Here is a 27,806-nt window from a genome sequence, read left to right as displayed (position 1 = left end):
AACTGCTGAGCCTTGTCGTTACTCACATTTTAGGTGTGTGATATATCTGATATGTTTTCCTAATTTTTACCATATCATTGTAACATCTTTCACAGCACAGTAGATACAATATCCTTGCGCCTTTTCATGTTCCTGTGGTGTTTTAACCTCTATACTAGAGCAAATATTGTGGAAAACCCATGAACCGGCATGTTCATATTGCAAGGAGGACACTAGATTTTGGATCAAAAATAAAAGCATTTAAAAATATTGTTGAAAATATTTATAGATAGATAGATAGATGATATTATACATTTTAGCTGTCAAACAACTTTCGGTTGGTCTCAGAATCCAAATATCCACCTTTCACGAAACCTTTCATGTGCACATTAATAGAAATATCACCCATAAGTCTGCTCTAAATATGGATTTCTTCTATTGGACCCTTGAGGCCTTGTGTCACAGCTTGGGCACACTGGTGGGCCAGTGGAACGTTGACTTCAGAAACCAACCTTTAGGCCACGGCCCCAGAATCAGTATTTGGTAAGTATTTGGTCAGTATCTTTTCTCAGGAGTGGGAGCCAAAACCAGGTGAGGAACAATCAGAGAAAAGGTATAATAGAAACAAGTCACCAATTCTGCATTTATCACACACTCCTGGTTTTGGCTCCCACTCCTGAGAAAAAATACTGACCGAATACTGACCAAATACTGATAGTGGGGCCGTGGCCTTAATGTCTTTTCTGTATGGATCATATGGAAAATGGTAGGAAATAGCCTGAAAAGTTGACACCAATTGTTTGGTTTATGGGAATTATCTAGCCTCATTTCTTATTATATTTTATAATATGTTGCATTTTCATCTGCACAACTGATTTTCTCTATTTTTACAGATCCCATCTGGTCTGTTTATTCCAAGCATAGCAGTGGGAGCTATAGCCGGTCGCATAGTCGGTGTTGGAGTTGAGCAGCTGGCCTATCACCACCATGACTGGATCATCTTTAGGAACTGGTGCAGACCAGGAGCAGATTGTGTCACACCAGGACTCTATGCTATGGTGGGAGCTGCAGCTTGCCTAGGTACTGACCTATTGACTTCCTCCACATCACAAACTAGTGTGATAAAATAGGACACAATATTTTATGAACTACAGCATATGGAGCTAAAGTAGGGACCCATGCACCTCTACAAGTGCCACATAATGTGGTGATAGTGTTAATTAAAGAGAATCTGTCAGTAGGATCATCCCTGCTAAGTCATCTATATGGGTATGTAGGTCATAGGAAGCTGAATAACATTATATCTTGATATCTGCTATTCAAAAATCTCAGATCTGCTCTGCCTCATTGAATAACACTGGTCAGAGTGCAATGCGAAATTTTCTCGCATTACACTCCTCCGTTTTGTACTCCAGTATGAGCGAGCCCTAACTGACACATCCGCGGGTTCCTCTGAGCTTCAGCTTCCATCTCACGGGCAGACTGGGTTGCAGTATTGTTGTAATACAGCAGAGCTGTGAGAGCTGCAGCTGCTATTATATTTGTAAGAAGACAAAGTTAATTTGTCCTGTTCTGTGTTAGTTACCTGTCTCACACTGGTAACTCCCCCTTTTATTAAAAATAATCTCTGGAGACAGATTCTCATGCAGATCAGTGTCCGGCCCATAGTCCTGAACAGCTCATTTACATATAAGAAAAGCATGGATTTCTCTGGAATAAAACATCAGATCGCAGATATCAAAGTAGCATTTTATTCAACTTCCTATGACCTCATGCCCATATAGACGGTTTAGAAGGACTGATCCTAGTCACAGATTCCCTTTAGAAAAGACACATTTAGCAATCCATATAATATTTCAATAAATGGAGTAAGTATGGTAATAAATGATACCGGGCATATGATGGGGCTCAATACCTATAATATCTGAGTCTTAGAAATCCAGCTCAGAGAATGACATCTAATCTACTACAATGTGTTGAAATGTCTATAGACGCTGAACATGTATTTTCAAGCCAAAGCATAATCAGTAATTTTTCCTGGTGTTGCGCTATATTCATAATGTCACGTCATGCTGGGTTTTCTCTGTTTCGGTAATTCAGCTCCTAAAGTGTTAAGTAGATATTGCAGATGGCGAAAAGAGAAACTGTGAAACAATAAAAGAAGAGAACTAGAGGAAATCAATACCCAGACCATAGTACAAGTGTAAATGTGAACAATAGAAACATTGTGTTGTGTAACATAGCATGCACTAAGGGGGGTAATTAAAGGTTAGGTTCACATTGTAATATACTAGAAGCTTGCTGAAATAGTTATTCCCTAATTTACTGTAGTTATTAGAATTCCTGCCTTCAGCAGCAAAATCAACTTGATGAAAACATGCAAAGCTGTCAGGTAAAGTTGGAATCTGAGAGGCTCCTTTGCTGCCTGCCTGATTTATATCCATACATTGCTGTACATAGAATATAAGGAAATATAAGGAATTGCCAAATACATTCTTAAAGGGGTTATCCATCCATAGGTATTTGATGACCTATCTTCAGGATAGGTCATCACCAACAGATCTGTGGAGGTTCGACACCCGGTGCCCCCGCCGATCACCTGATTTTTGTTCCGGCGACCAGAGCAAAACATGTAAACACTTTGATGCAAGCACAGCTCTATTCAAGGTGTAACGGCCATTGTCTCAGCAGTAAAGCTTCTATCCAAAAGAAACTGCGCTTTGCTGCAGTATCCTACGCTTTGCTTGGAGCTGTGCTCAGCAGCGCCGTTCAAAGTGTTTACATCCAACCACCGCCAAAGCAAGAAACATCTGATCGGTGGAAGCATCGGATATCGGCCCCCAACCAATCTGCTACTGATGACGTGTCCTCTAGATAGGTCATCAAATATCTATTTCTGGGTGAACAATTTAGGTGCATGTTGGAAAATCTGTAACAGGATCCCCACCTAAGATTTATAATGTTTCCACCTTTTTTTTCCAGCAGATGTGTTTTTGGGCCTTTTTAGACACCATTATCCAGATTGCGATACTACTTTTGCACCACTTGCAGCAACACTCTTTGTTGGCTTAGTTCTGTCTGCCATGAAAAAGGCGTAATCTAATAGGAATAGCAGACCTAGAGGAATTTTGTTAGAGGAAATTCATAAGTGTGAATGGAGCATTTTCTAGTGTTTGTCAAAATAATTGAAATCTGAGTAAAGTTCTTCTCAGTCGAGGGGAGGAATAAGCCCCTGCCAGACGTCTATGGTGGCGTGTTGTCTGGATTGGGCAGGTTAATGTCCAACTGCCTGATCATTCTCTCTTCCAACATCAGCTGTTGGTGAGAGTCAGGAGGCCTCCATATTTTCTTGTGAAAATGCTGGGTTTGGTCAGCATCAGTTTAACATTTATTACTTTACGCAATAGGAAAGATTTACATAAAATCAGACGATTTGATGATAAAAAACATAAAATTTGTAGAAGAAGACTACGGGTGCCTAAACACTGCATGGTTATCAGGAATGAACATTTCTAAGAATGCAGTGTAAACAGGCTGACGATCAAAATGCTCGTTCGTCAGGTGAAATCATCTCTAAGTTTGCTTAAAAAATTCAACACTCTCGGCAGCACAACATCCTACATCGGCAGAACTATAATAGTATATGCGCAATAGTATATGCGCAAAGAAAGATCTATTACTAATTGGTCTATGTGCATCATAAGCGCAGTCAGCTTGTCGAAACAAGCTATAAATGGCCACTACAGCTGATCGGCGATCATTTACGGCCGCTGGGCAGCCGGCATAAACAAGCCCTAAATATCAGTTACTGTATGTGCTATATAGAACTAACAAGCCATTGTGTTGTGAAAGTGCCAAATGGAGATGCTGACTTGCCAGTCCCTGAAATGTTCATATTATCTAATAAGTTACTGTCGATTTTGGTCTGATTTGTCTATATGTGGCGCTCATCCATAACCACAATGGGACCATCTGTGACTGTGGATTAGTGTTCTGTAAATTAATAATCTGTCTTTTCTGTAGAAATCACTATGCCATCGTCATGTTATTTTTATTTTCAGGTGGAGTCACTAGGATGACTGTTTCCTTGGTTGTTATTATGTTCGAGTTGACGGGCGGTCTGGAGTACATAGTACCATTAATGGCAGCCGCAGTAACCAGTAAATGGGTTGCAGATGCATTTGGCAAAGAAGGAATTTATGATGCACACATCCATCTAAATGGATACCCATTCTTGGATGTCAAGGACGAATTCACCCACAGAACTCTAGCAACAGACGTCATGAGACCTCGTCGTGGTGAGCCGCCGCTCTCTGTTCTTACTCAGGACAATATGACAGTAGAAGATGTGGAGACTCTAATCAAAGACACCGATTATAATGGTTTCCCTGTTGTGGTGTCCAGAGACTCAGAACGTCTGATTGGCTTTGCCCAAAGGAGAGAACTCATAATTGCGATCAGTAAGTTTGGGATTTATAATCTTATATGCATTTTTCATATCACTGTTTTTTATCAATGAGAAGTTTACTCCTTTCGCATTAAACACACCAGTATTTAGGGAAATCCTGTATTTATATTACTTTAATTTAGTCTTCACATTTTATTTGTTTTATAAAGAATCCACTTCTGTATTATCAAAGATTATTGCTAGGTGGAGAAGCCCAGTAGAGCTCTTAAGACTGTCTGCTGATGGGCAGCACGGGTATCAAAATCTTCAACCACTTTTTGTCTTTTTAAAATTGTGTGACAAGAAATAGTATTGGTGGGTGTATAGTGTTGGCCACATACCCTATGTATACTTGACACAAATGGAGTAAATGCAGAACAGATTAGACCTTGTTTAGAGCTTGTGTCTGCTATAGAACAGTAGAAACAGGATGTATAATAATAATAATAATTGTTTTTTATTCATATAGCGCCAACATATTCCACGGAACTTTACAATTAAATGGGGCACTAAGGATGCCCGGTAAGGCTCTATCATAGTTGATATCCATACATGCCCATTTTATACTGCTATGAATGTTTTACAAAACTCACAGAATTTTTGCTTTATACTTATAATTGGAATAAAGAGAATCTATCACCAGGTTTTGCTACTTAATCTGAGAACAGCTTTAATGTAGAAACCGAGACCCCAATTCAAGTGATGTCACTATCTCGGCTTCTTGCTGTAGTTATGATGAAATCACTAGAGGACTAGTAAACTTGTATTCCTCCATATTCATAAGCTCTGTATGACCCCACCCTACCACTGATTGTCAGCTTTCTGCCTATGCACAGTGTACATAGAAAGCTGCCAATCAGTGGTGTGGGTAGGGTTATACAGAGCTCAGCATTCAGAGAACTGGTAAATCTGCAGCAGATAAAACTGTGATTTTATCAAAAGTGCAGCAAGCTACCCAGTAAGTGCTACATCGCAGGAATCAGGATCTCTGTCCCTACATCATGCTGCTCTCAGATGGGGTAGCAAAAACCTGGTGACAGATTAACTTTAAAGCATATGTTCATCTTTGAATCGCATTTTGCATTTTACTGTACATATAAGTAGGGCTATATAATATGGAAGAGCAAAATGGACAAAGGCCCTTGGGTCTCCACTACCTTCCATCACAAACTATCTTCTAGCCCATCCTTCTCAGCCAAATCCTACAAAGGTTGAACAAATGTAGAGCACAATAATTATGAGGGGGCAATCATGACCAGGAATACATGTTAATTGCAATGGGGAGAGGGGTATAAGCTGCCGCCATACTTTTCTGGCCGAATGGGTTGTGTATGACTAGTCTTGATTTTATAGGCTATCAAACTTTTTTTGTGTTAATAATTTTTAATAACAAATGGTTAATCATTAGGTTTCCACATGATCCAATGTCATTATAAGTATAAACAGTAAAGGGACTGACCCAATGTAATATTCATATTTTGCCCCAGATTTTCCATATAAAACCCCTGAGTTCACATCAGGTATCTTGTTTCATTGCACAATAACATATCACAATCAAAGAGGAAAAAACACTAAACATGTAAAACATTTGAACCATTTTCTCCAGAACGTATCATAATTTTATAAACATACACAAAAAAAAACCACTTGATCACAGCGGGCTGCTGGGAAGCTGCTGCCAGGAAGCTTTTTTCTAAATTCCTTTTAATCAAGACATTTCTTGTTTACAGAGCAGATCAGGTTCATATGACTAGGATTGCTTACCCTGCAATTCTTAAATGTTAGTAAACATATCTTTTTTTTAGAAATATTTTTATTTAAAATAATGTGTAGAAAGTCAATGGCATTAACCCTTTCCCAAGATCCGCCGTACAAGTACGGCACGATTTGGAAGATGGCGTATGGAGCAGGCTCAGCGGCTGAGCTCGTACCATGCCGGGCAGATAATGACTGTGGCACACAGTTAGGAATTGCCTTTAATAGGTGGCTCTGTGCCATTCCATGCACCCATTGCCCAACCCACCACTCCGCAAAGCAGTTGCTTGATGTAGATGGGTTGCAATGGCAGCTAAGAGTCAGCTGAACACCCCCTTGTTTGCCATCACAGCACTCAATTGAAGTCCAGGTTGTGGTTGGGCTTCAAAGGAGACCGTGATTTTTACTGTGTGCAGCAATAATGTTGTAATTCTGTATAAAAAAAATGTTTTAAAAAATATAAAAAATTAAAAAAAAACCATAAAAATTTAAATTTATCACATTAAAAATTAAAGTGTTTAAAAAAATACACATATTTGGTATCACTACATCCATAAATGTCCTATCTTTTGGAATATAAAATGTTAAAACCGTAAACCGTAAAATTAAAACCAACAGAATTGCGGTCTTTTGTTCACTGTAATGCTGCAAAAAAGTGAAATAAGAAGCGATCAAAAGTCATATCTATCCCAAGTCCTCACACTGCTCCATCAACTGAAAAAAGAAGACATTACGGGTCTTGGATAATAGTCTCACTAACAAAGTTTTTCTTTACAGATTTTTTACTTTTTTCACCACTAAAATAATAAAAACAGCACAAGTTTGATATGTCCGTAATCTTAATAACCTGGAGAAACTTAATGTCAGATAAGTTTTTTCTTCATGATTAACATCGTAAAACAAAGCCCAAAAACAATGACGGAATTGTGTTTTTTTTTGCAGTTTCATTGCACTTGGAATTTTTTCCCTCTTTTTCAGTACATCGTGGGTAAAATGTGTCTTTCAAAAGTACAAGTCAGCCCACAAAAAACAACCCCCCATATGTCTATGTCTAAAGAAAAATAAAAAAGTTATGGTTTTTGGAAGGAGGCGATGAGAAAAACTAAAATGAAAAAAAATAAAATTGGCCGCTGCAGGAAGGGGTTATTGACAAAAGGGATTTTGCAAAGGGCTTCACAGCAACTTCCTGACAATAAGCCATGGACCGAAAGATGGGAAATTAAGTTATGTTTTAAAAGGAATGGACTAGCTATATAGCTAGTACTTTTTAAAAAGACACATGTCCATCAAGTCCAACTGAGAGATGGGAGAGAATTCAGGAGGATATTCTCCTAGCTTTACTCTACCTAGAACATCTGATGCATGTATATTTTTAAAGCCCAAGTGCACTCATTTCCCAGGAAAACTATGACACTATGAATTTTTGATCATTTTATATTTCAAAATATGATCTATATTAAAAAAAAATCTTGCAATTTTCACACTGGCCACTAGACCTAATATTACACTCCTACTTCCTGTTGGTCTCAGGCACATGGACATTAGCAGCAATAGACTGACTCAGACTCTATTTTTTGGATAGAATCCTTCTTCTATAAAGATTAGGAAATTTAAGTCTAGCTGAGTGATAGTGTGAAAATTGAAATTGGCTAGAGAACAAAAAAAGCGCAATAGGGTGTTCTCCAGATTAACGTAGTGATCAGATGTGGTTCTGCTCACCTGATATGGTTGTATATAGGAATAAAATAGCTGCTGCAGCCCACAGGTTGGCAGATCCAACGTAGTAATATGGGTAGTAAGGAAATAGTGGGAGACCTGCCCTGCTGGTGTACACCCAATCAAGGAGTCAGAATCAAGTGAAAGTGTTGACAGTGCGGTCTATTCTCTACGCGTTTCGCAGTATTACAACTTCTTCAGGAAAACCACAAAGATCTTTGAAACACATAGAGAATCAAAACTTTTGCTTGATTCTGACTCTTTGATTGGATGCACAGGTCACCCACTATTGCAAGATTTCAGTTTTTGCTTTTAATATGGATAGTAATGTGGAAAATTAAAAAAATAAAACAAAATAAATTTAACAAAGAAACCCTATATAAAGGGTTTTTCCTCTTTCAGGGAAGTAGATCTAAAAATGTTATTAAATACCTAAAATAACAAATGACAGGTATTCACCGTCCCCAGGTCCATGCCATCTCCCAGATGCTCCTAGAACCTTGGTGGCTACAGTGGTGACATAATGTCGACCATGCGCATCAACTCAGTATCCAATTGCTGAGCTCAGCGGCTCATGCTGTCTTCCTCAGCACTGTAATAGAGCTCAGTTATTGGCCTCAGCGGTGATGCGCTCTATCAACGTGATGTCACTGCTGCAACCGAAACACTAAGACACAAGCAGCAGCGGTGATCCAGAGCTGAAGCTGGGGAGGGTAAATGCTTGCTGTTTGTTATTTTAGCCATTTTACAGCATTCAGGGTCCACTTTCCTGAAAGCACCTTTAAACAATTGGTCATTTTCTGATGATACATTCCCTTTAATATTTTTGATGTTATGATTTTAATCTACAGTAGAAGTGAGCTGAGGATGAGACAATGTGCACATAGGGTGCTATAGTTAGCTAGTGGGAAGGCATGTAGATATCAGCTGCTGTGGCTTCATGTACAGATGGATAGGAAATCCTCGGCGGGAAGAATTGAGTTGCATTGGGATATTAATTGTTGGATTGCTGTGCCGCTGAGTAAGGATGAGTCTTCACACGAAAGTGCAGTGTAAAAGTAGTTTATTGCGTTACACGTTTCAGGCCTGTTATAGCCCTTTTTTCAAGAAAAACTACAAGGCATACTGGTAGACAAAGGGAGGTTTAAATATTGAAAATTGCCCGCAATGGGCTCAAAAAACGGGTATGTTCAAGATTGAAGGATTGTGTTCACATTGCGTTAAAAAAAGTAAAAAAGGAGGAAAAAAGTAAAAGAAAAAACTTTATAGATATACAAAACATTAAATTAATATAGCTGAAACTAATTACACTGGTGGTACTTAACAAAGAGTTTTAAAGGTGATGGAGCATAAAGTCATGAAATTTTGAGATGGTGATGGCGATTACCCAAAGTGCAAAAAATTGTTCTGTAAGAAGATGTTTATGATATAAAGTGTGAATTGTAAGCGTGCATATTTGTGTGAGCTTCAGAGAAACATTTTTTTGCAGTATGGGGTTCAGTGCTGTGTACTAGTGACTTTCGTGATTTGTATGGTGAGTAGGAGGTGTGAAATCACTAAAAGGATGCTAAAGTAAGCAGGAAAGACGTGAGTAATAATCCCTGACAAGTTGCATTCGGGGCAGATCAGTTACGAAAGTAACAGCCTTGTAATTAGCTCCAGCTATATTAACCCAACACTCGAACACGAGGTCACAAATTCTCACCTCATTCCAATATTTTTCACTCGTTCCTTTCTTTATTCTTAATTTCATGCTTCTTCCCCTTTTTTTGAATCATACTTCTCCTTTCTCCATTCCAAATGGTATTCATACCAAGTCTAACTCTGATTTAAACCATTTTATTTAATGTTTTTGTATCTCCTAAGTTTTTCTTCTACTTTTTTCCCTCTTTACTTTATTAAACACAATGTGAACACAATTCTTCAATTCTGAACACACCCAATGAGCTTTTCATGAGCCCATTGGCACCAATTTTAAATATTTGAACCTCCCTTAGTATACCAATATCCCTTGTAGTTTTTCTTGAAAAAGGGGCCTGTACAGCCCTGAAATGCGTAGAACAATAAACTACTTTTACTTTACACTGCACTCTCTTGTGAAGACTCAGCTTTAGAGATGAGCAAACCCGAGAGAGAGATAGTTCCGGTCACCATTGATTTCTATGGGGTTCAGGTAAAGTTCAGGTACCTGAACCGAACTTTTAGCTAAAAAACCCGACGAACTGGAACTTCCAAGGATCCGCTCAACTTTACGCAGCCATGAATAACCCAATACACCTCAAAAGATTTTAATCTAGACATATATACTAAATATGGTCCGTAGGATAAAATTATTAATAGTCCGTCTCTTAAACTTTGTAAAGCATGAAACTCCAAGACTATAAGCTCTTATACAGCTGGCGAGCATAAAAGGTTCACAGCCTTATTTTCTCTGTCTTGATAAGCAGAAAAATGTAATTATTGATGTTCGTTTTCCAGCGTCCTTCACATCTGCTACAGTATCAATCACAATGCTGAGAAAAGGCCAATTTTTATGCCTGGCTAATCTCATCTATCAAATTATTAATTAACTCTTTTTCTGAAGACTAACATAGACTACCTGCAGTCGGATCATATTAAGCTCGTAGACATGATGGTGTACATGATACTGGCAAGGTTCTTAATATAAAGGGTGAATATCTCTCCAAGCTCAAGCTCTTGTCATTTTATTTGAAAAGAATTACAGTAAAACTGTCTTGAAATAAATTAGTTATAGATTTTAAAATAAACCCGTATTACAAGATTGCCAACATATAAAGCCGGTTTCCACATAAATGTACATTTACAAAATTCAAAAGCGTATGATGGACTGAATAATTCAGCTCTGTTCACCTCCTATTTTCCAGGTAAGTTGTTGCTCTTCGACCAGATTATTCCCTGTTGTATACTCCACTAGTGCCCCATGCCCCTAACCTTTACCAAGAGTACTTTCATCTCACTATGGGCTGGTATACTTCAGGATATATTTTTTTACTGTGGTCATTCATGATTTTCTCTCCAGTGGGCCACAGTAAAAAAAAAAAGTACACCGCCTGGTATATTCTAACACAATATAAACATTCCATAACTGTTGGGATAGCAGGAGGGAAATGGTGTTTATTCTATATTCAGAATACTTAGAAGACACATTAATCTTGTAACTTCTGGATATTCATCATGATATGAGGAATTGGTCATTAAATTACTTAGTTCCATGGTCATTAATATCTCTAGGAAATGTTGCTTATAGGATAATGTGCTTCATTTCTAGAGAATGCCAGACAGAGGCAAGATGGCGTGGTGAGCAACTCGATTATATATTTCACAGAAGATCCACCAGAGCTTCCAGCTAACAGTCCTTATCCTCTGAAACTGAGACGCATTCTCAACCTAAGTCCCTTCACTGTCACCGACCACACACCCATGGAGACTGTAGTGGACATCTTTAGAAAACTTGGATTAAGACAATGTCTTGTCACTCGGAGTGGGTAAGAATCGTTTTAAGGGGATTTTGAGTTTTGCTTTCATTTTCATCATAGATTAAAGGTCATACACAGATGTATTCATCCCTCTCCTTTTATCCTCATTTGCTTTCTTCTCCTTGTTGAACTTAACAGAACAGGCAACATGAATCAGACACTCTGTGTTCTATCAGCCATGTATGTTTTACTGTTTTTTAATGTTTTACTGTTGTGGTATATCAGAGAAAACATACTGAACTTTGTAAAGCTGCCCAAGAACTATGGCCCCGATTCATCAGGACTGGCGTTGCTAATGCCAGTGTTGATGATGGGACATTCTGGAGTAACAAACGTCAGATTTATTAAGAAGCACACGCCTCTTAATGAATCAGGCCCATCAGAGAATTATTTCAGGCTTAAGGCATGCCACATCTTGTCATGAATCAGATGAGCTGTGCTGTCCCCATCCCACCTCAGCTTCACCCACTGTCTCAAAGCTGGGTGAAACAAGCGTCAAAAGTTGCAATATTTTTGCGCAACCTCAAGTTGTGCAAAAGTTTTGCAACTTGTCAAAGTATTTTACTCCAGATTTCTATTAAACACTTTGATCAATCAAGACCTTAGACGATTAGTGCAAGGCAGGTCCTCAGCGGTTTCTCTCTGCTCCACTCCCTTTGACTGACAGGTTTCTCCCTATGTGTGGGTATAGGGAGCAACTTGTCATGTGAAGCGAGAAGAAGTCCTCTAGGACCTGCCTATAGTGATCTAACTCTTGTTTTGCTGATCTGCTGGAGGTCATGCTTCCTGACCCACTATTCTGCAGGTTCTGAATCCTGTCTGGCTCCATTAGGGAAGAGAAAGAAGCATCCGCTTTTCTGCCTAATTCTGGCCATAGGCCCCGGATTTGCTGGGATTTACCATTGAATAAAGTGGCACCCGTCCGCATACTGTATTTCCTCCCTTTCAGCGTGCTTCTCATACTTTCTCAGGCTTCTGGCCTAATCTGCTTCTCCTCAGTTCTCTCCTCTTCAGCACTCACTTAAACTTTGCAACTAATGCTACTGAACACTATCTGACTACACCAGGAAGTACTCCTTCTATTTATAACTTCACTTCCCCTCCCAACTGAGAAAACCCCTGGACCTAATAACTATACATTACAGTTACCTTACTTCTTAAACTGCAGTGCCCCCTACTGCATTTCCCATTCTTATTTTCTACATCTAAATCCTAATTCCTTACCCTAAGCTTATCATAATTTCAAAGCATACAAAGTAGTTGTAAAACCCATACACAATATGGTAATCACATTATTATAAGCAAGGTATACATAAACATTGTTTACATTATATTAAAATTCCTACAGACAAAGTCTCTTTACGGGGAGAGGCACATGACAGCTCCTATCACACCCTTACAGTGCGACACCCGGAACCCCCGCCAATCAGCTGTCTCTGGCACCAGCTGGAAGTGCTCAGTTGTGGAGCTACACAGCAATGGTATAGTGGCTAGTGGCTGTGAACGGGTACTGCACATCTGCCCCCTATTTAGTAGAAGAAGCCAATATAGATTCGTGAAGACACGGGGTCTCCGTGGGCGTAATACCACTCAGATAACACAGGGTGAGGGTAAAACAGTGTGGCAATACTTTATTAAACCACAAAGCGGACAATAAACACACAGAACAGTCCCAGAAAATACCCAAGATGGTACAACATTACACAGTCTCACCCTTCCTCTGGCCCACCTGAGATAGAACAGCTGCGACTTTGGGACTTCCAGGGCCTACTACTTCAGCCAGTGCCCCCCCCCCCGCTTCTGGCGGGCCCCCTCAGAGAGAAGGTAGCAGCAATCTTAGGAAGCTAGCAGTCCATCGAGGTACAAGGCCAAGAGACCCGAGGGTCCCACCCTGGCATCTCCGAGAGTTTCCATGGGGCCAGATGACCGGCTGGTCCCAATATGACTTCTTCGAATGTCTCCATGGTTTCCAGGTGACCAGAGGGTCCCACCTGGCAACCCAAACAACATATTCATGGGGCCAGGTGACTTCATCGTCCCAACCTGGTCTCCCCAAATGTTTCAAGTCTCACTGCTACAGAAGTACATGTCCCTTAAAATAGTTACTGTCGTCCTTCAAGTACACATTCACAGGTAAGGGGTTAGGGAGGGCATTACTCACAGGGCTCAGGTATCATTGTTTGAGCTAATCTATTTACATTTAGTTGGTATAGTAGGGGGCTCTTTAAATCAACATCATTGTTTCAGAATCAAAGAGGAGACAGCAATCAGGGTTATAAAAATACTGGTCTGACCTTCCCCAGCCACAGAAATACACATACATTTACACATTCAACACAAAGATAATAGTGTATTTCTCTTGGATTAACAAATCTAAATGTCTGGTTGATTAAGATTATAAACTCTATTGTCACAATATTTTTTTCATAAGAGAAAACACTAAAAAAAAGCACTGACCTTTTTCACGTATGACAGTAAAAAAGAATTTGTTAACTGGACTAAGAGACATAATCATTCTATCATTTTAAAATTGGTAGATCTTTCATCATTAATTAATGCATCCAATATAGAACCTAAACCACGTCCACAAATTAGAAACTGTATTATGTCTTATGATTCTTTCTTCCAGGTCCACCTGCAACTACTTTATTACCCTCCCATTCTGCTAGGTGCAGACAGCCGTAGATTCTCTCATCTGAGAGAATTGGGCCGAGGAGGCAAATGGCACTGTGATCAGAGTTTGATCAGAGTGTGATCACAGTGTGCTCTAATTCTCTCGGATGAGGAGAAGATGCAGAAAAAATGTCTCCACCTTCTCCATGGCATTATACTGCATATTAACCTTACTGTCAAAAAGCTATAATTTACCACACTCAATAAACATGACATACGCAGATTTGGTTGGAAAATTTATGGCCACGGCCTTTATTAAAAATTCTTATACTTAAAACACCATAACTTTAATAAAACTCTTATAACACCACAGCTTAGCCATAAGCTCAAGCCCGCTTACCTTACCAAGCTGCTGTCCATTCAGTCTCCTGAACGACTAACCCCAAGGCCGTGCGTGGCGAATATAAACATATATGTAGGGAGGGTGGGCGAGGCAGCAGCACTAGATGAGCAGCGTGTGAGGACTGACACTCTCCTCAGGCGCTGCCATCTTTAATACCCTGCACCACCAATGTTTAAGAAATATTAGGACCCTATCAGCAGCTGTCGCATAGGGAAGAAGTAGTCTTCCCCCTGCGACACCTCACTGACAGGCTGGCTACCTGAACCAATCCCCAGCATAGCGGGAAACCATTCCAGCCACATTAACCCTTTCAGGAGAGGAAAACAATGCATAATAATGCCATGCATTCCCCTCCTGAAGGTCCGGGTCTTAACATTCTGTGGGTGCACAGAAATCGGACTGGACTTAGATGTCATGGTTCCCACGCACTCATGGACTTGCACGGCCGAGTGCAATCCGAGTATCAGATCAAACTCGGGAATGCAGCAATTTTTTTTGGACATATGCACGGCCCCATAGACTAATATTGGTCTGAGTGCGAGCCAATGTTTTGTCGCATTCGGACAGCTAATACGCTCGTCTGTACCTACCCTTATAAAGCACAATCTCTTTCACTCATGTTTGGCTCTTCTGTTGGATGCTATAAAGAAGAGGAACCCCTCAATATACACAGAAATAGCCGAGCTGCTTATAAAAGTATCTTATACTTGTATTTTGTATGGCAAATATGCTAACAAGAAGCTTCAATTAAAAAAGGAGGCAGTTGAGTTTCCTAAAAGCTTCAGCACATTCCTGGTACAAATTCTTAACACCTGTGTTACTGTGAAACATTGCACCCTTCTCATGCCCTTGGGAGCCATCTTAATTAAAAAAAATATTTTTTTTTCAGAAGGGTAGAGAAAACGCAGTGTATGACCTGCTAGGTAAAAGTGTTGATTGTCAGAAAGCACAGCTTGTAATGCGCTCAGTCATTTCAGCACCACATCTGCTCAAATTTCCCCCATCCAAATGGAAATGAACAAATAACACATCATGTCTTTTTCTTCTCGTTTCTCACTGTTTTATGGAGGCGCAGAGACAGATTTTGTGTGATTTACTGGGGCCACGTGCACAGTAAAATGAAATGTAGTGAACTGTTTTCTAATGATCTTTTATGTCTTGTTCCTGGTTCTTTCCTGCAGGAGACTTCTGGGTATTATCACGAAAAAGGATGTTTTAAGACACATGGCTCAGATGGCTAATCAAGACCCAGAATCCATTATGTTCAACTAGACTGTGCATTGCATACGGGAGGAACGAGCTGCAAAAGTGCCGGATTCTTTTGAAAGCTTTTTTTTTTCTCATTTTAATTAGACAGAGAAGCAAAAGCCGAAATTGGATTTAGGCTTAGAAACTGTAAGGTGCCTCACAAAGTATTAAAAGATGAAGATAGGAGCTGAATCCACACAATGATGTACAATACACCTTCCATAACGGTCACTTACCAACGCACGTCACTCAAGATCAGCCATGTTGTTTTGGCTGTATTGCATGTTTGTGAGTGGATAGGAATTTCTCATCTACAATTGGAGAATTTCAGAGTATTTTATAATAAAAAAACTACTACAAACAGACGAAGAGAAGTGTTTCATCTAAATCTTTACAATATCTGAAATCCATGTATACGACCTCTCATTCCACAAGTCTGTCATTTTCTTTGAATAAACCATTTAAGGGTATGTGCACACAACGTCTTTTAGTCGCCGGCGTACCCACATCATTTTTGAAGTGAAATACTCTTCAGGAAAATGCTGGCAGTGTTTTACCTGAAGCATCCTTCCTGGCGTCTTCTCGGACGTTGTTTGTGGTGGCTCTGCCACCATCGTCTTTTTTTTATATTCCATATACAAAATAGTGGAGGGTTACAAGTGACTTACACCGGTCTCTTCTTTTACCGCATCACAAATTTTGAAACCTAAAGTGTTTAATACAAGTAACAAAGGACAGAACATATGCACAGCAAGTATTTTTAATAAATGAGGAATATGGTGGTTCAGAGTCTGCGCTGCCCAAGGTTCAAAGGTACGATCACACACGAAGGTGAAGCATGAATGCGGTTTATTGTGTCAACTCGTTTCAAGGTTTTTGAACCTCTTCATCAGGACAAAACCACAATGATTAATAAAGAACAGAACATACAGTATGCACAGCAAGTCTTTTTGACATTGCAGTACATATGTTCACTCTTTTTTTTTTCGTTTTTTTAGCACTTTTTCAGGCAGGTTCCAGGAAGAATCTGCCTAAAATAGACATTGCATGCACATACCCTAAGAATTTCTTTAATCTGAGGTTTTAATTTTTTTTCAGGTTGTACATTTTGAATGTTATAGAAACGTGCAAAGTTTATGAGAGATTCTCACATTTAACTGACTGGACATTATGATGGCAAATACATTTATTTGATGCATTTAATTGCTTTATGTTTAAGGACTTTAACAGTATTTTCTACGTGTGACCGGCCTATGATGTAGTCTTGCAGTGAGGTGGAGACAAATTATTAATCTCAGGACAGTGGAATAGATGCATGTCTATCAGAGTCTAGCTCTGTCTACAAAGTAGGCCTCAAATCAGGAACATTTTTCACACATGTCCAGCCCCAAATATTAATTTCCTACCATGTCCCTACAATTAATTGTACTAGAAATAATGTGCCACAACCTAGCAGTATAAGCCTACTCACAAACAGTATTTTGGTCCTACTGTAAAGCCTCATAGTACCCTCATAATATGGGAACTTGCCAAATTCTTTTATTAATTCAGGAGTCTTGTAAATATTCTAGTACAGTATGCCAATGAAAAGGGTCCTGCCAAAGTGCCACAGTAATGATAACCACAATGCCCCCATAAGTAACATCCACAGTGCCCTAATAATACTGTCAGAGATAGTGCAGCATTATCAAGCCAAGCTCAGTGATCCCAGAACAACCAACCACAAGGCCTCAGTACTCAACCAAGCATAGTGCCCTCATAACTACAGTAGTTACAGTGTCCCCATAACTATGCTACTCACAGTGATCCCATAACTAAGCCAACTATAGTCCACCGTGACTGAGCCAAGCACAGTGCCTCCATAATTCAACCACAGAGCTGCTATAACTAAGCAGGTGACAATGCCCCATTACAGCGACATGCACAGCACCGCACAGAATATCTACAGAGCCTCCTTAATGATGACTACTTTATCACTATAATGTCAGTCATTGTGGCCCTATAATAACTGCCATAAAGCCAACGTTATCCACAGGCCTTCCAAAACAACATGTACGGTACAGCCGAAAACTGTAATATAAAGTAATCCAGGCCTGTGATGTGTTTGCTTTATAGTCGCTCAAACAGGAAGCAATGTGTATCTGGTGTTTAGGTGACCAGTGGCCACAAATCTGAATATATAGTATAGATATATATGCATAAATGGTCAAACAATCAAGAAATCAGGCATCCTTGGGATAAAACATAAAAAAAAGCTGAAAAAAGTGTCAATGTCAGATATTATTAATGCATTGAATTTTAGGGGAAAACATTGTGCAGTAAGGCAAAAAAGACATATAATTTCTAACATTTAATTGGATTGTCTGTGTGTTTAGTCATGCAGTATATCTGTATTCTGGCATCTGAAATAGATATCCTCTGCATAAAGGCTTGTGGCTGGAGCGGTGGGCACCAGTGTTGTGCTCCTCTACACCCTAGCAGAGATATTCTCGTACTTTGATGCATACAATATCTATACACTTACAGATGATTGATATTTTATTTATTTATTTTTGGTGTTATGTTAATTAGGCTAAATCACAATGCTGCTTTTTCTATGTAGATGTTTGTATGGTTTCTATACTGGCACCGGAAACGTATGCTGCTTATACAGATGATGACAATATGACTAAAACCTCACTAATAAAGGTAAAACTGTATGGACTGCCTCAATGCTACAAAGAAGGTCTGAGCCTAAGGGCTCGTTCATGCTATTGCTTCACTATATGTTGTGGCAAAAATCTGAATCTGCATTGTGATAAAAGCTGTGCAGGGAAAGAGTGCACAAAATAGAGTGGCCCTATTAGAGAATAAAAAGTAAAAAATATGGTAAGGCTCACCTAAAGGATAGCGTGGTTATTAACCCTGGGTTAAAAGGTCCAACTGCTGGAAAAAGGTCTCTTGCTGCAAAAATTGTAGATGAAGGTTCTTTTATTGGACGACGTGTTTCTGGGAAACCATCATTTGAAGTCTCCAGTGAGGTTGGTTGCTTTTTGTACCACTATCAAAGACCACTAACCAGATCAGACTTCCTGGCTAACTGACCATCTCAGAGATAAGAAAGTAATATTAGCAGTACCACCTATATTTTCCAACCTTCAATAAACATCAAAATTTTTAGGCAGTAGTGTCAAAAATGCTGCAAAGTAAAGAATGTTTTCAAAAATAGAAGTGTTAATTGCTTACTTTCATCATTTAAGAAAATGCAAAGTGAGCGAGCAAAGGAGAATGCTAAATCACATCAGTATTTGTTGTGACCGCCCTTTGCCTTCACAATAACATCAAGGCATCAATTCTTCTAGTTATACTTCTATACAATTTTTGAAGAAACTTGGCTGAGAGATTGTTCCAAACATCTTTGAGAACTATCTGGGATCGTGTCATTCCAGTAGCCCATTGGCGCGCCTATGACATGATCGCGGGGCACTGATAGATTGTCATAACCGCCAGGGTTCTGCTGATGGTACCCATGCCTGTCATTATGATACTCTTCTGAAAGCCAGCCCGTGGCCAGCATTCATAGGAAAACATGATTTTCACTATGCATAGCTGTGCTGGTGCACTGCTATATAAAGCACAAGTGATCAGACGATCGCAGCTTCAAGTCCCCTAAAGACACTATTTAATACATACAGTAAAAAGTGAAAAAGCAAAATAAAATAAAAAAATACACATATATGGTATCACTGCATTCATAAAAGTCCAAACATCGGTAAACAGCGTGATGAAAAAAAATTAAACCCCCAGAATTAATTTTTTTGGTCACTATAACATTATAATAAATGCAATAAGGGGTGATTTAAATATCGTATCTACCCCAAAATGGTATAAGTAAGAACATCAGATCAGGGCACAAAAAATAAGCCCTCATACAGCCCCATATCCCAAAAATTTAAAACGTTACAGGTTTCAGAAAGTGGTGACAAAAACACATTTCTTACAAAGTTCAGATTTTTTTTTCACCACTTACATAAAAAAAACAATACATCTTTGGTATCTGCATACTTGTACTGACAATACCTACAAAAAAGACCTGAACTAAAAGGTCATATAGAGACAGGACTAAATGTGTTCAAATAAAAACCTTTATTCAATACAACCATGGTTATGGAATGGCACTGCATAGAGGAGTGCACACACACAATTACATAAAATCACTAAAAACCGGACTTAGGCCATAGCATATAAGGACCAATGACTCTAAAGTAAATCAAGTGTAGTACTGAATCATATATATGGGATAAATCTACATAATGGTACAAAAAATGCTCCCCGGCGCAGTGCACGGCGAGACAGGGCTGGGATGAAGCAAAGCGCGCTGTATGTAAGCGGCGCTTTTCGCATGCCCGGGAAGTTAGGGAGCACAGTGCATGTCACAGGGCCTGTCACAGGGCCCTGTGACGTGCAGGGGAGGGGGGGAATATTGTAACTAAGCATATAGGCGGGGATTTCGGGTAATAATAAACAGGTGGGGATTTCTTGGCGTCCGGAGGACGCCAAGCCTGTGGGAAACAGAAGCGATAAAAACACTTTTCTCTGCAATCAGACCTCTACTACGGGCCATACAGGTATGTATAGATTTACTTTTCTATAACCTGTATGCCCATATAAGAGGTCTGATATCTCCCAGTGGGTGACACATTCCCTTTAACTAGGGAAAATGTTGATGATGATCATCTTATTGATGAATCAGATATCGACATTAAAACCAGTAACCATCAATATTATCCTAAGGAATCGCATGTTCCCGCTTTTGCAATCTTTAATAGAGCGAGACCTCAAAAAAATCTCTCCATGTCCGATAATGATGCTTTTGTTAAATTAGGCAAAAACTCTAATCTTGTTATTAAAAATTCAATAAAGGAGGTTGTGTAGTAATTATGCATGAGGCTATACACGGGAAACAAGTTTATGCTATTTTAGATGATAGAGACACAGATAAAAGGGTTATATCTGATCCAACAGATGTGAGTAGAGATAAAGGTTCCCTCCTTATGCAAGAAGGAACATCCAGAGGCATTCTTGATAATAAGGTTTCTAAATTCTAAAAGACACATCAGCCATGGCCATTTACCATGGATTGCCAAAAGTTCACAAACAAGTTTTTCCTCCTCCTCTTCGTCCCATTATATTAGGCATAGATTCTCTTGATGAAGGACTAAGCACCTGGGTAGATCAACATTTGCTATGCGTTATTTCCCATATACCAGGGTATTTAAAAGACAGCACATCAGTTTTACCATCAATGAAATTTAGTGGACAGATGAGTATAATTTCATATCTTGTGATATCATAAACCTGTATAAATCTAACTTTACAAGCGGTCTCACATCATCCTAACAATTACAGTGAATTAAAAGAATTTATTCTCGTAGCAATAGATTTTTTACTCAGACATAATTTTTTTATGTTTAATAAAAAGTTTCCTTTCAGATTAAAAGAGCACCGATGGGGTCTCGTTTTTCCCCACCTTAGCTATTCTTTTTGTGGTGTGGTGTGAGGAATCATTCATTTTTTCTCACACTAATCCTTTTTTTTCCAGTACAGTCTAGTATGCTCGATATGTGGACGATATTTTGATAGTTTAGTCCTATTGCATCTTAACTTTACCAGACTTCATACAATATTTAAATACCAATGATATCAACTTGCGGTTTCCACATACTGGTCGCAAAAAAATCATTGCATTTTTGAACATCATGCTTTCTGGTAATTGTGTTTCTGGTAATATTGAATGCTCTATTTTTGCACAAATCTGTCAGCGGTAATAAAATATTGTGTGCTTACAGTTGTCATTCAGCTCATAATATTTCTTCTATTCCTTATGGGGAGTTTCTTAGAGCAAAAGGTATATGTTCTGATGATATAGCTTTCACCAGAGAGAGTGCTGTGATTAGAAATAGATTAAAGGTAAAGAGGCTATGGAGACATGGAGGATGTAAAAGGAAGGATATTTTATTAATATAGAAAGGTTTGGATGAAGAGCATAACAATATCATGAAGAAAAATCCATTCCCGAACAATCAGATTATAACATTTAACACCCCATACAGCTTGCAATTCAATAACATTAAGAGTATTATCACCAAATATATTCCAGTTCTCTATCAAGATGAGTCTTTACACAATATCTTAACTAATGGTTATAGGTTTGTTTCAAGTAGAGGTAAATCGATTGGTAAGATTATACCTCCCAGTCTTTATAAGAACAGTGGCGACAAATCCACTTGGCTTTCCATAAAAGGTTTTAACAAATGCTTTGGGAAGAAATGTAATGTTTGCAACTTTGTGAAAAAAACACAAAAATAGATCATTTACATCCTTTAAATTCATTTATGAACTGTGACACCTGTCATGTAATTTATTGCATTGAACGTGCTATCTGTAAATTGAGGTATGTCGGTTGCACCAGCAGAAAAGTGAAAAAGAGAATAGCAGAAAATCTTTATAACATTAATATTAGGAATAGTACCATTCTGGAGCTGTTAAACACTTCTTAGAAAGATATAATGGAGATATTGATTGCTTGGTTTTCTTAGCAATAGACAGAGTTAATTCCCGAATTCGAGGAGGTAGATGGCAGAGAGAGCATTATATGACAAAAGCTTTTTTGATCATTAAATCGGATACTAAAAGGGATGAGTGGACCCATGGAAGTTCAGGTTCTGGCACCCAACCCGAACTTTAGTCTTAAGTTCGGTTCGGGTACCAGAACTGTACCCGAACTTGAGCCAGAACCCGAACTCCATTGAAATCAAAGAGCACCCGAACTTTGGATTTGGAAAAAATTCTTTCTCTATCTGCAACAGACTTCCCTTGGAACTCCGAACATTGCAACGGACGTCTGGGAGAAGTCGGTGTTCGGTGTTTAGCACTGGGCGCAAACTGTTAGTACGAACCTGAACTTTTAAGTTCGGGTTTACTCATATCTAGATACTAATCAACTTTGGATTAGCGGACCTGTGTAAGTTTGTGTTCGTCAGGCTCGACCAAACTTTACTCCAAAGTTCGGTTCGGGTACCAGAGCTGTTCCTGAAATTAAACCTGTACCCAAACATCATAGAAATCAATAGAGACCCAAACTTTGGAGCTGGAAAAGCTCTCTCTCTTTCTCTGTCTCCTCCTAGCATCGGGCACTAGGTGTCTGGTACAAATGCCGAACTTTACAGTTCGGGTTCGCTCATCTCTATAAGTAATAATAATAGGAATGACACAATATTTATTATACATGGCCTAAAATGTTTCATGTTTTCCATTCTCTGTATTCATGGTCATTCTTGTAATTTTGTATATTTGTACATATTAGTATTTTATTTTCATTATTAATTAGTTGGTTTCACCTGTTCTGGCAATGGTTTGTTTTGTATATTTGTGTCCACACCCTTCTGGCATTACTCTATGACTAGGGGCGCATTGTGCGTCAGAAACGTGTCAGAGTGACTATGCCTTTACCAGTTCATGGTATGTAACATAATGGATACTTAATAAAGCTTGAAGATTTTATTCAAGAATGGATGTGCCATCCTTCCTTTTTTCTATTTGCTGTTTTTCTGTGAGTCAGCAGTCATTCATTCAATAGTACGGTGAGTGATACACTTACTTCTTTTTGTCCAATGCCCATCATTGATGAACTGTCGGGTCTCATAGTGTAGGGTTATAACTCATTCATTACTCCCAATGTTGCCTGTGTAGTATTTCCCAGTATAAACTGTAGTTCTTCAATACTGCTCTGGCACCATCAGCAGAATATGGGCACAGGTTATCAAAGTAAAATAATTCAGTATTCTTATTATATTTTATAACCACTACTTAGTGCACTGTTCAACTGGCACTTGCCATTACTCAAGATAATTATCAATTTGTTCTCTAAGTGCCATTTCTATAATTGTTTTCCACCTAGATTTAAATGTTCATTAAACATTTCAATGTTATTTGCAATTAATTGGAAATAAAGACATTTATCTGTCCCTTCCATGTGTAATTAGCTCTTATTGAAGCCTTAATGATTTTAATGATTCAGGAATTAAATATTGGAGGAATTATTTGCTTCTTCTACTAAATATTGCTGATTTTGTCCTAGTTAATCATTTGGTCTAATCTCTAGTTAAGAATCCTTGAAAATTGAGTAATTTAAACATAAATATTGGAGAGATTATCCATAGATTCTTTTATAGTTTACTTTTTAAAGTAAACAATTCACACAAAAATCCAAAAAAATCTGGCATATCTCTTTTTATTGTCATCTTTTCCTATGATCTTACTCTGATATTGTAATAAAAGTTTGAAAACTATAAAAAGAATATTTTATGTGTCCCGGAAGATAAGACATTTCCTACTCTTTTTCTTTTAACCTTTCTGTCTCTGGCTGTAATATGGCATTCACACAGCAGGTGTATTTTGGCTATATGTACTGGGAAAGCACTGTGCGTATATATCAAATGTATCTATAGGACCTAATTTAAGGGAATCTATCACAAGGTTTTTGCTTTGTGAAAGCAGCATGATGTAGGGGCTGAGACCCTAATTTCAGTGATATGTCACTTTCTGGTCTGTATGCTGTCATTTTGATACAATCACTGTTTTCTCTGTTCCTGATCTACCAATTATCTGAACGTTGAGCTCTCTATTACCCCGCCTACACCACTGATTGGCTGCTCACTGTACATTGACAGAACTCAGCTAATCGGTGATGGAGTGGAGTTATACAGAGCAGTTGACTAGAAGGCACAAGACAACTAGTCCTTTAGTGATAATATCCTGCTGAGAAAACACTGAGTTTATTGAAAGAGTAACACACAGCCTAGTAAGCAACATATCGCTGGAATCAGGCTCTTAGACCCCACATCATCCTGCTCTCAGATTGATAGCAAAAATCTCCTGACATATTCCCTTTAACCCAAAAGTAACCAAAAAAATGCTCTCTATTCCCTCTGGCTGCACACTGCTGGGGTTGTAGATCATTTTCCAAATTCCCCAACTAAAGCTACATTCACCCAACCAAGACTACATGAGGGGCTGTAGCATTTTGGTTGCACACTGCTATGGCTGCAACTTTCAAGTGTGCCATAGTTTGAAATTTTTTTACTCCCCCAAAATGCCACGAAAGACTTAACATCCCCACTCTCTACAATGCAACAATATTTATCATTGCTTTGCACAGGAAAACAGAAGATTCATTTTCAGCATAAATTTTCTTGATTGGTCACACTACTTTAGAGCAGAATTCCAAAACTTGACCTTTCTGTCCATTTTTCTTTATGTATGTGTAGAACCTACCAAATCAAAATATTTCAGCTCCAATTCTGAAAAATAAAAATCTGTAGTTGTATGAAAAAAATTACCGTATTTTGCAGATTATAAGACGCACCCCAAATTTTGGAATGCAAAATAGGAAAAAATGTTTTTTTTAAATAAAATGATGTGCCTTATAATCCATTTTACCTGAGGGAGGCGGCGGTGGTGGAGCAGGGGTCACAGGAGCCAGGGTCACACATACAGGAGGTTGGTGGTGGCTGCGGCAGGAGTCGGGCGATGCTGCGGGCCCCATCCTCAGAAGAAGTCGGCGGTGATCGATAAGGTTCTTAATATCCTTATCTATGAATATAATGGTCAAAAAAAGTACAAAGTGCAAGAGTATTACTATATAAATAGAACAAATAAAGTGCACAATAAAAAATACAGCTCTTAATTCATAATAGAATAAATAATAAGGACATCAATTGGTGGTAAATAATGGAGTACCAAGAATAAATAACCTAAAAGTATATGAAATTCATAAATTCATCAATGTAAGAATAATAAAAAGACTACAAACCCTTAATATCAAAGGGCACTGCTCATCCTCCACCTCACCTTCTAACGCCATGCTTCACAATGCTTCCTCCACTCCCTGAGGAATTTTATTATGTGTAGTACATTTTATGTACTGTATGTACAGAATGCATATTTGTGACTATGGTAGATTTTGCTGTTGCCAGATGACAGCATTCACACTACATTATATGTGTAGCATGCTATCACACTCTACACTGTTTGAGTAGAGCCGGAGCTTTCGTTCACTCTGAAGCTTAGGTTTTCTATGCTATTATCATAGCGTTACGCAGCCATCATGTAGGCAGCTGCTATACCTGTATGTGTTTCTATCTGCGAATGGCTATGTTTCTGTGTATGAATGTGTATCAGGTGAGGTTGTCCACTACTTTTTCATTGATGACCTATCCTTGGAAGGTCATCAATGTCTGATCGGTTGGGATCCGACACTCAGCGCTCCAGTCGATCAGCTGTCCTTGGTGTCGACGGTGGAGGCCGGAACAGCTCACCAATGAAAAAGTAGTGGACAACCTCTTTAATTATGACCCCCAAAATTGCAATTAATGTCCTAAATTACGTCTTGTTTGTAGTTACCCTTCAGGAAACATGACTTTTAGCCTGATTACAATAACTATTTTTGTTCCAGATTCTTTTTTGTTTTGAAGGTTACATTCAGAGTTTTCCATGTGATTATTGATATCAGTTCCCATAAGAATTCTTCCTGCAACCCATATATGTGTGATATTTTCTACCTTCATGTGATTCTTGTCTGTTATATCTAGGCCTTTCAAGATGAAAGGTAATACTCTGAGGACATTTGCCTTGTCTATTCATCATGTAACACTGTATTCATGCAGAATTTAGTAGTGTCTATGGTAGGATTGTATTGACAGAGTTAACACAGTTATATTAGTGCCTGATAGTAAAGCCACAATACCAGCTCTAGTGAAATTACCCTCTTTACTCCAGAGAAATGTGCCCTCCTAAGTTTCTAAGAGAGGAAACAGGTATAAGAGGAATAATTGAGGTGCAGTATAAGTATTGCAGGTTTTGGATACTTTTCTACATAAAGTGTCCATATCGTGCTATACATTATCCATGTGTCATGCTTTGCAAAGATAGAGTGTTACTGCTTCTATGTAATCCCCAGTTGTACCCTCCTAGTGCCAAGCAATGTCCAGAGAGTACTGTTATGTTACTGTCTGTAGCAGGTGCCAGTGAAGCTAGTCATTTCTTATTGCCATTATTATTATCTTATATTAAATTCCTGTTGGTTATATTGCACCAAACAGATTTATGTTTATATCGAGATTTAGTGCTATATGGAGATTGTCATCACTTCCACCACTCAGATATATCTCAGATGCAGATACACACTGAGGCCAAAAAATAATAAGTATGTTTTAGTGTGTGGGAGGAAAGTGGAGTTCCGAGAAAAATCACACACAAACATGTGAATATACAAACTCAATACAGATGTTGCCCTAGGTTGAATTGAAACTGAGGACTTCAGTCCTGGAAGTCCTTCACAACTTCAGAAATTCACCATGGCGCAAAGATTCTACTAGGTTTTCTAAATCATTCTGCAGACAGGATAGAAGTTGCTGCAAATTATTTGGAGGTACTGATATGCTCTCAACAATACTTTCTACTACATCCCAGAGATGTTCTGTAGGGTTAGGATCTGGGCATTGTGAAGGCCAGGGAAGCAAGAAAAACTTGCTGTTCCTGAAACCAATCCATGATTATATGACCCTTGTGGCATTGTACATTTTCCTGCTGAAAGTGTCTATCTCCCAAAGAGTAAATTTCAGCTCTGAATGGATGAAAGTGGTTATCAACAATTCTTAGATAAGTTCTATAGTCCAAACAACCATCCAGAAGCACTGGACAATTCAAGAAAAAAAAATACTCTATTTCTCTGTCTTGAAAAGAAGGGTTCATTGATGCATCAGCATAGTGAACCAGAAATCTGTATTCGTTTGGCCAAGTAATGTTTTTGTACTCCTCAGTGATCATATTGTTGTGTCCTTATGCAAATTGGAATCTTGCTTTTCTGTTTCCCTTAGAAAGTAATGACTTCTGAACTAGTCATCTGCTATCATAGCCCATTCATGCTAAGGAATGATGAGTTATGCGTTTGGACACACTAGTCAGAGCACCAGTGTTGTATTCATCTGCAGTTTGCTTGGCTGCTTATCATCTATTCATCAGAACTATTCTTGACATCATCCTCTGACCCTCTTGGTCAGTGAGTTGTTTACATCCAGAAGATTCTCTTTCTCTGGATGTTATTTCG

At 38.7% G+C, this 27,806-nt stretch overlaps 1 protein-coding gene across 1 annotated transcript in view; it reads left to right on the top strand.

The window, feature by feature from the left end:
- The window catches only part of CLCN4 (chloride voltage-gated channel 4), a 63,611-nt gene extending 41,671 nt beyond the window's left edge, over positions 1-21,940 (top strand). The window contains exons 10-13 of the mRNA XM_073667313.1: positions 873-1,059; positions 4,041-4,439; positions 11,187-11,403; positions 15,592-21,940. Of these exons, the coding sequence (XP_073523414.1) occupies positions 873-1,059; positions 4,041-4,439; positions 11,187-11,403; positions 15,592-15,682 (894 nt within the window). The 3' untranslated portion in view covers positions 15,683-21,940. The remainder of the gene's footprint in view (positions 1-872; positions 1,060-4,040; positions 4,440-11,186; positions 11,404-15,591) is intronic.
- Positions 21,941-27,806: the final 5,866 nt, after the last annotated feature.

Source organism: Phyllobates terribilis, unplaced genomic scaffold, assembly GCF_046119375.1.
Source record: "Phyllobates terribilis strain yellow unplaced genomic scaffold, ASM4611937v1 Scaffold_2__4_contigs__length_985480577, whole genome shotgun sequence".
NCBI lineage: Eukaryota > Metazoa > Chordata > Amphibia > Anura > Dendrobatidae > Phyllobates > Phyllobates terribilis.
Note: the sequence above shows the minus strand (reverse complement) of the source record. Positions and strands in the feature narration are given on the sequence as shown.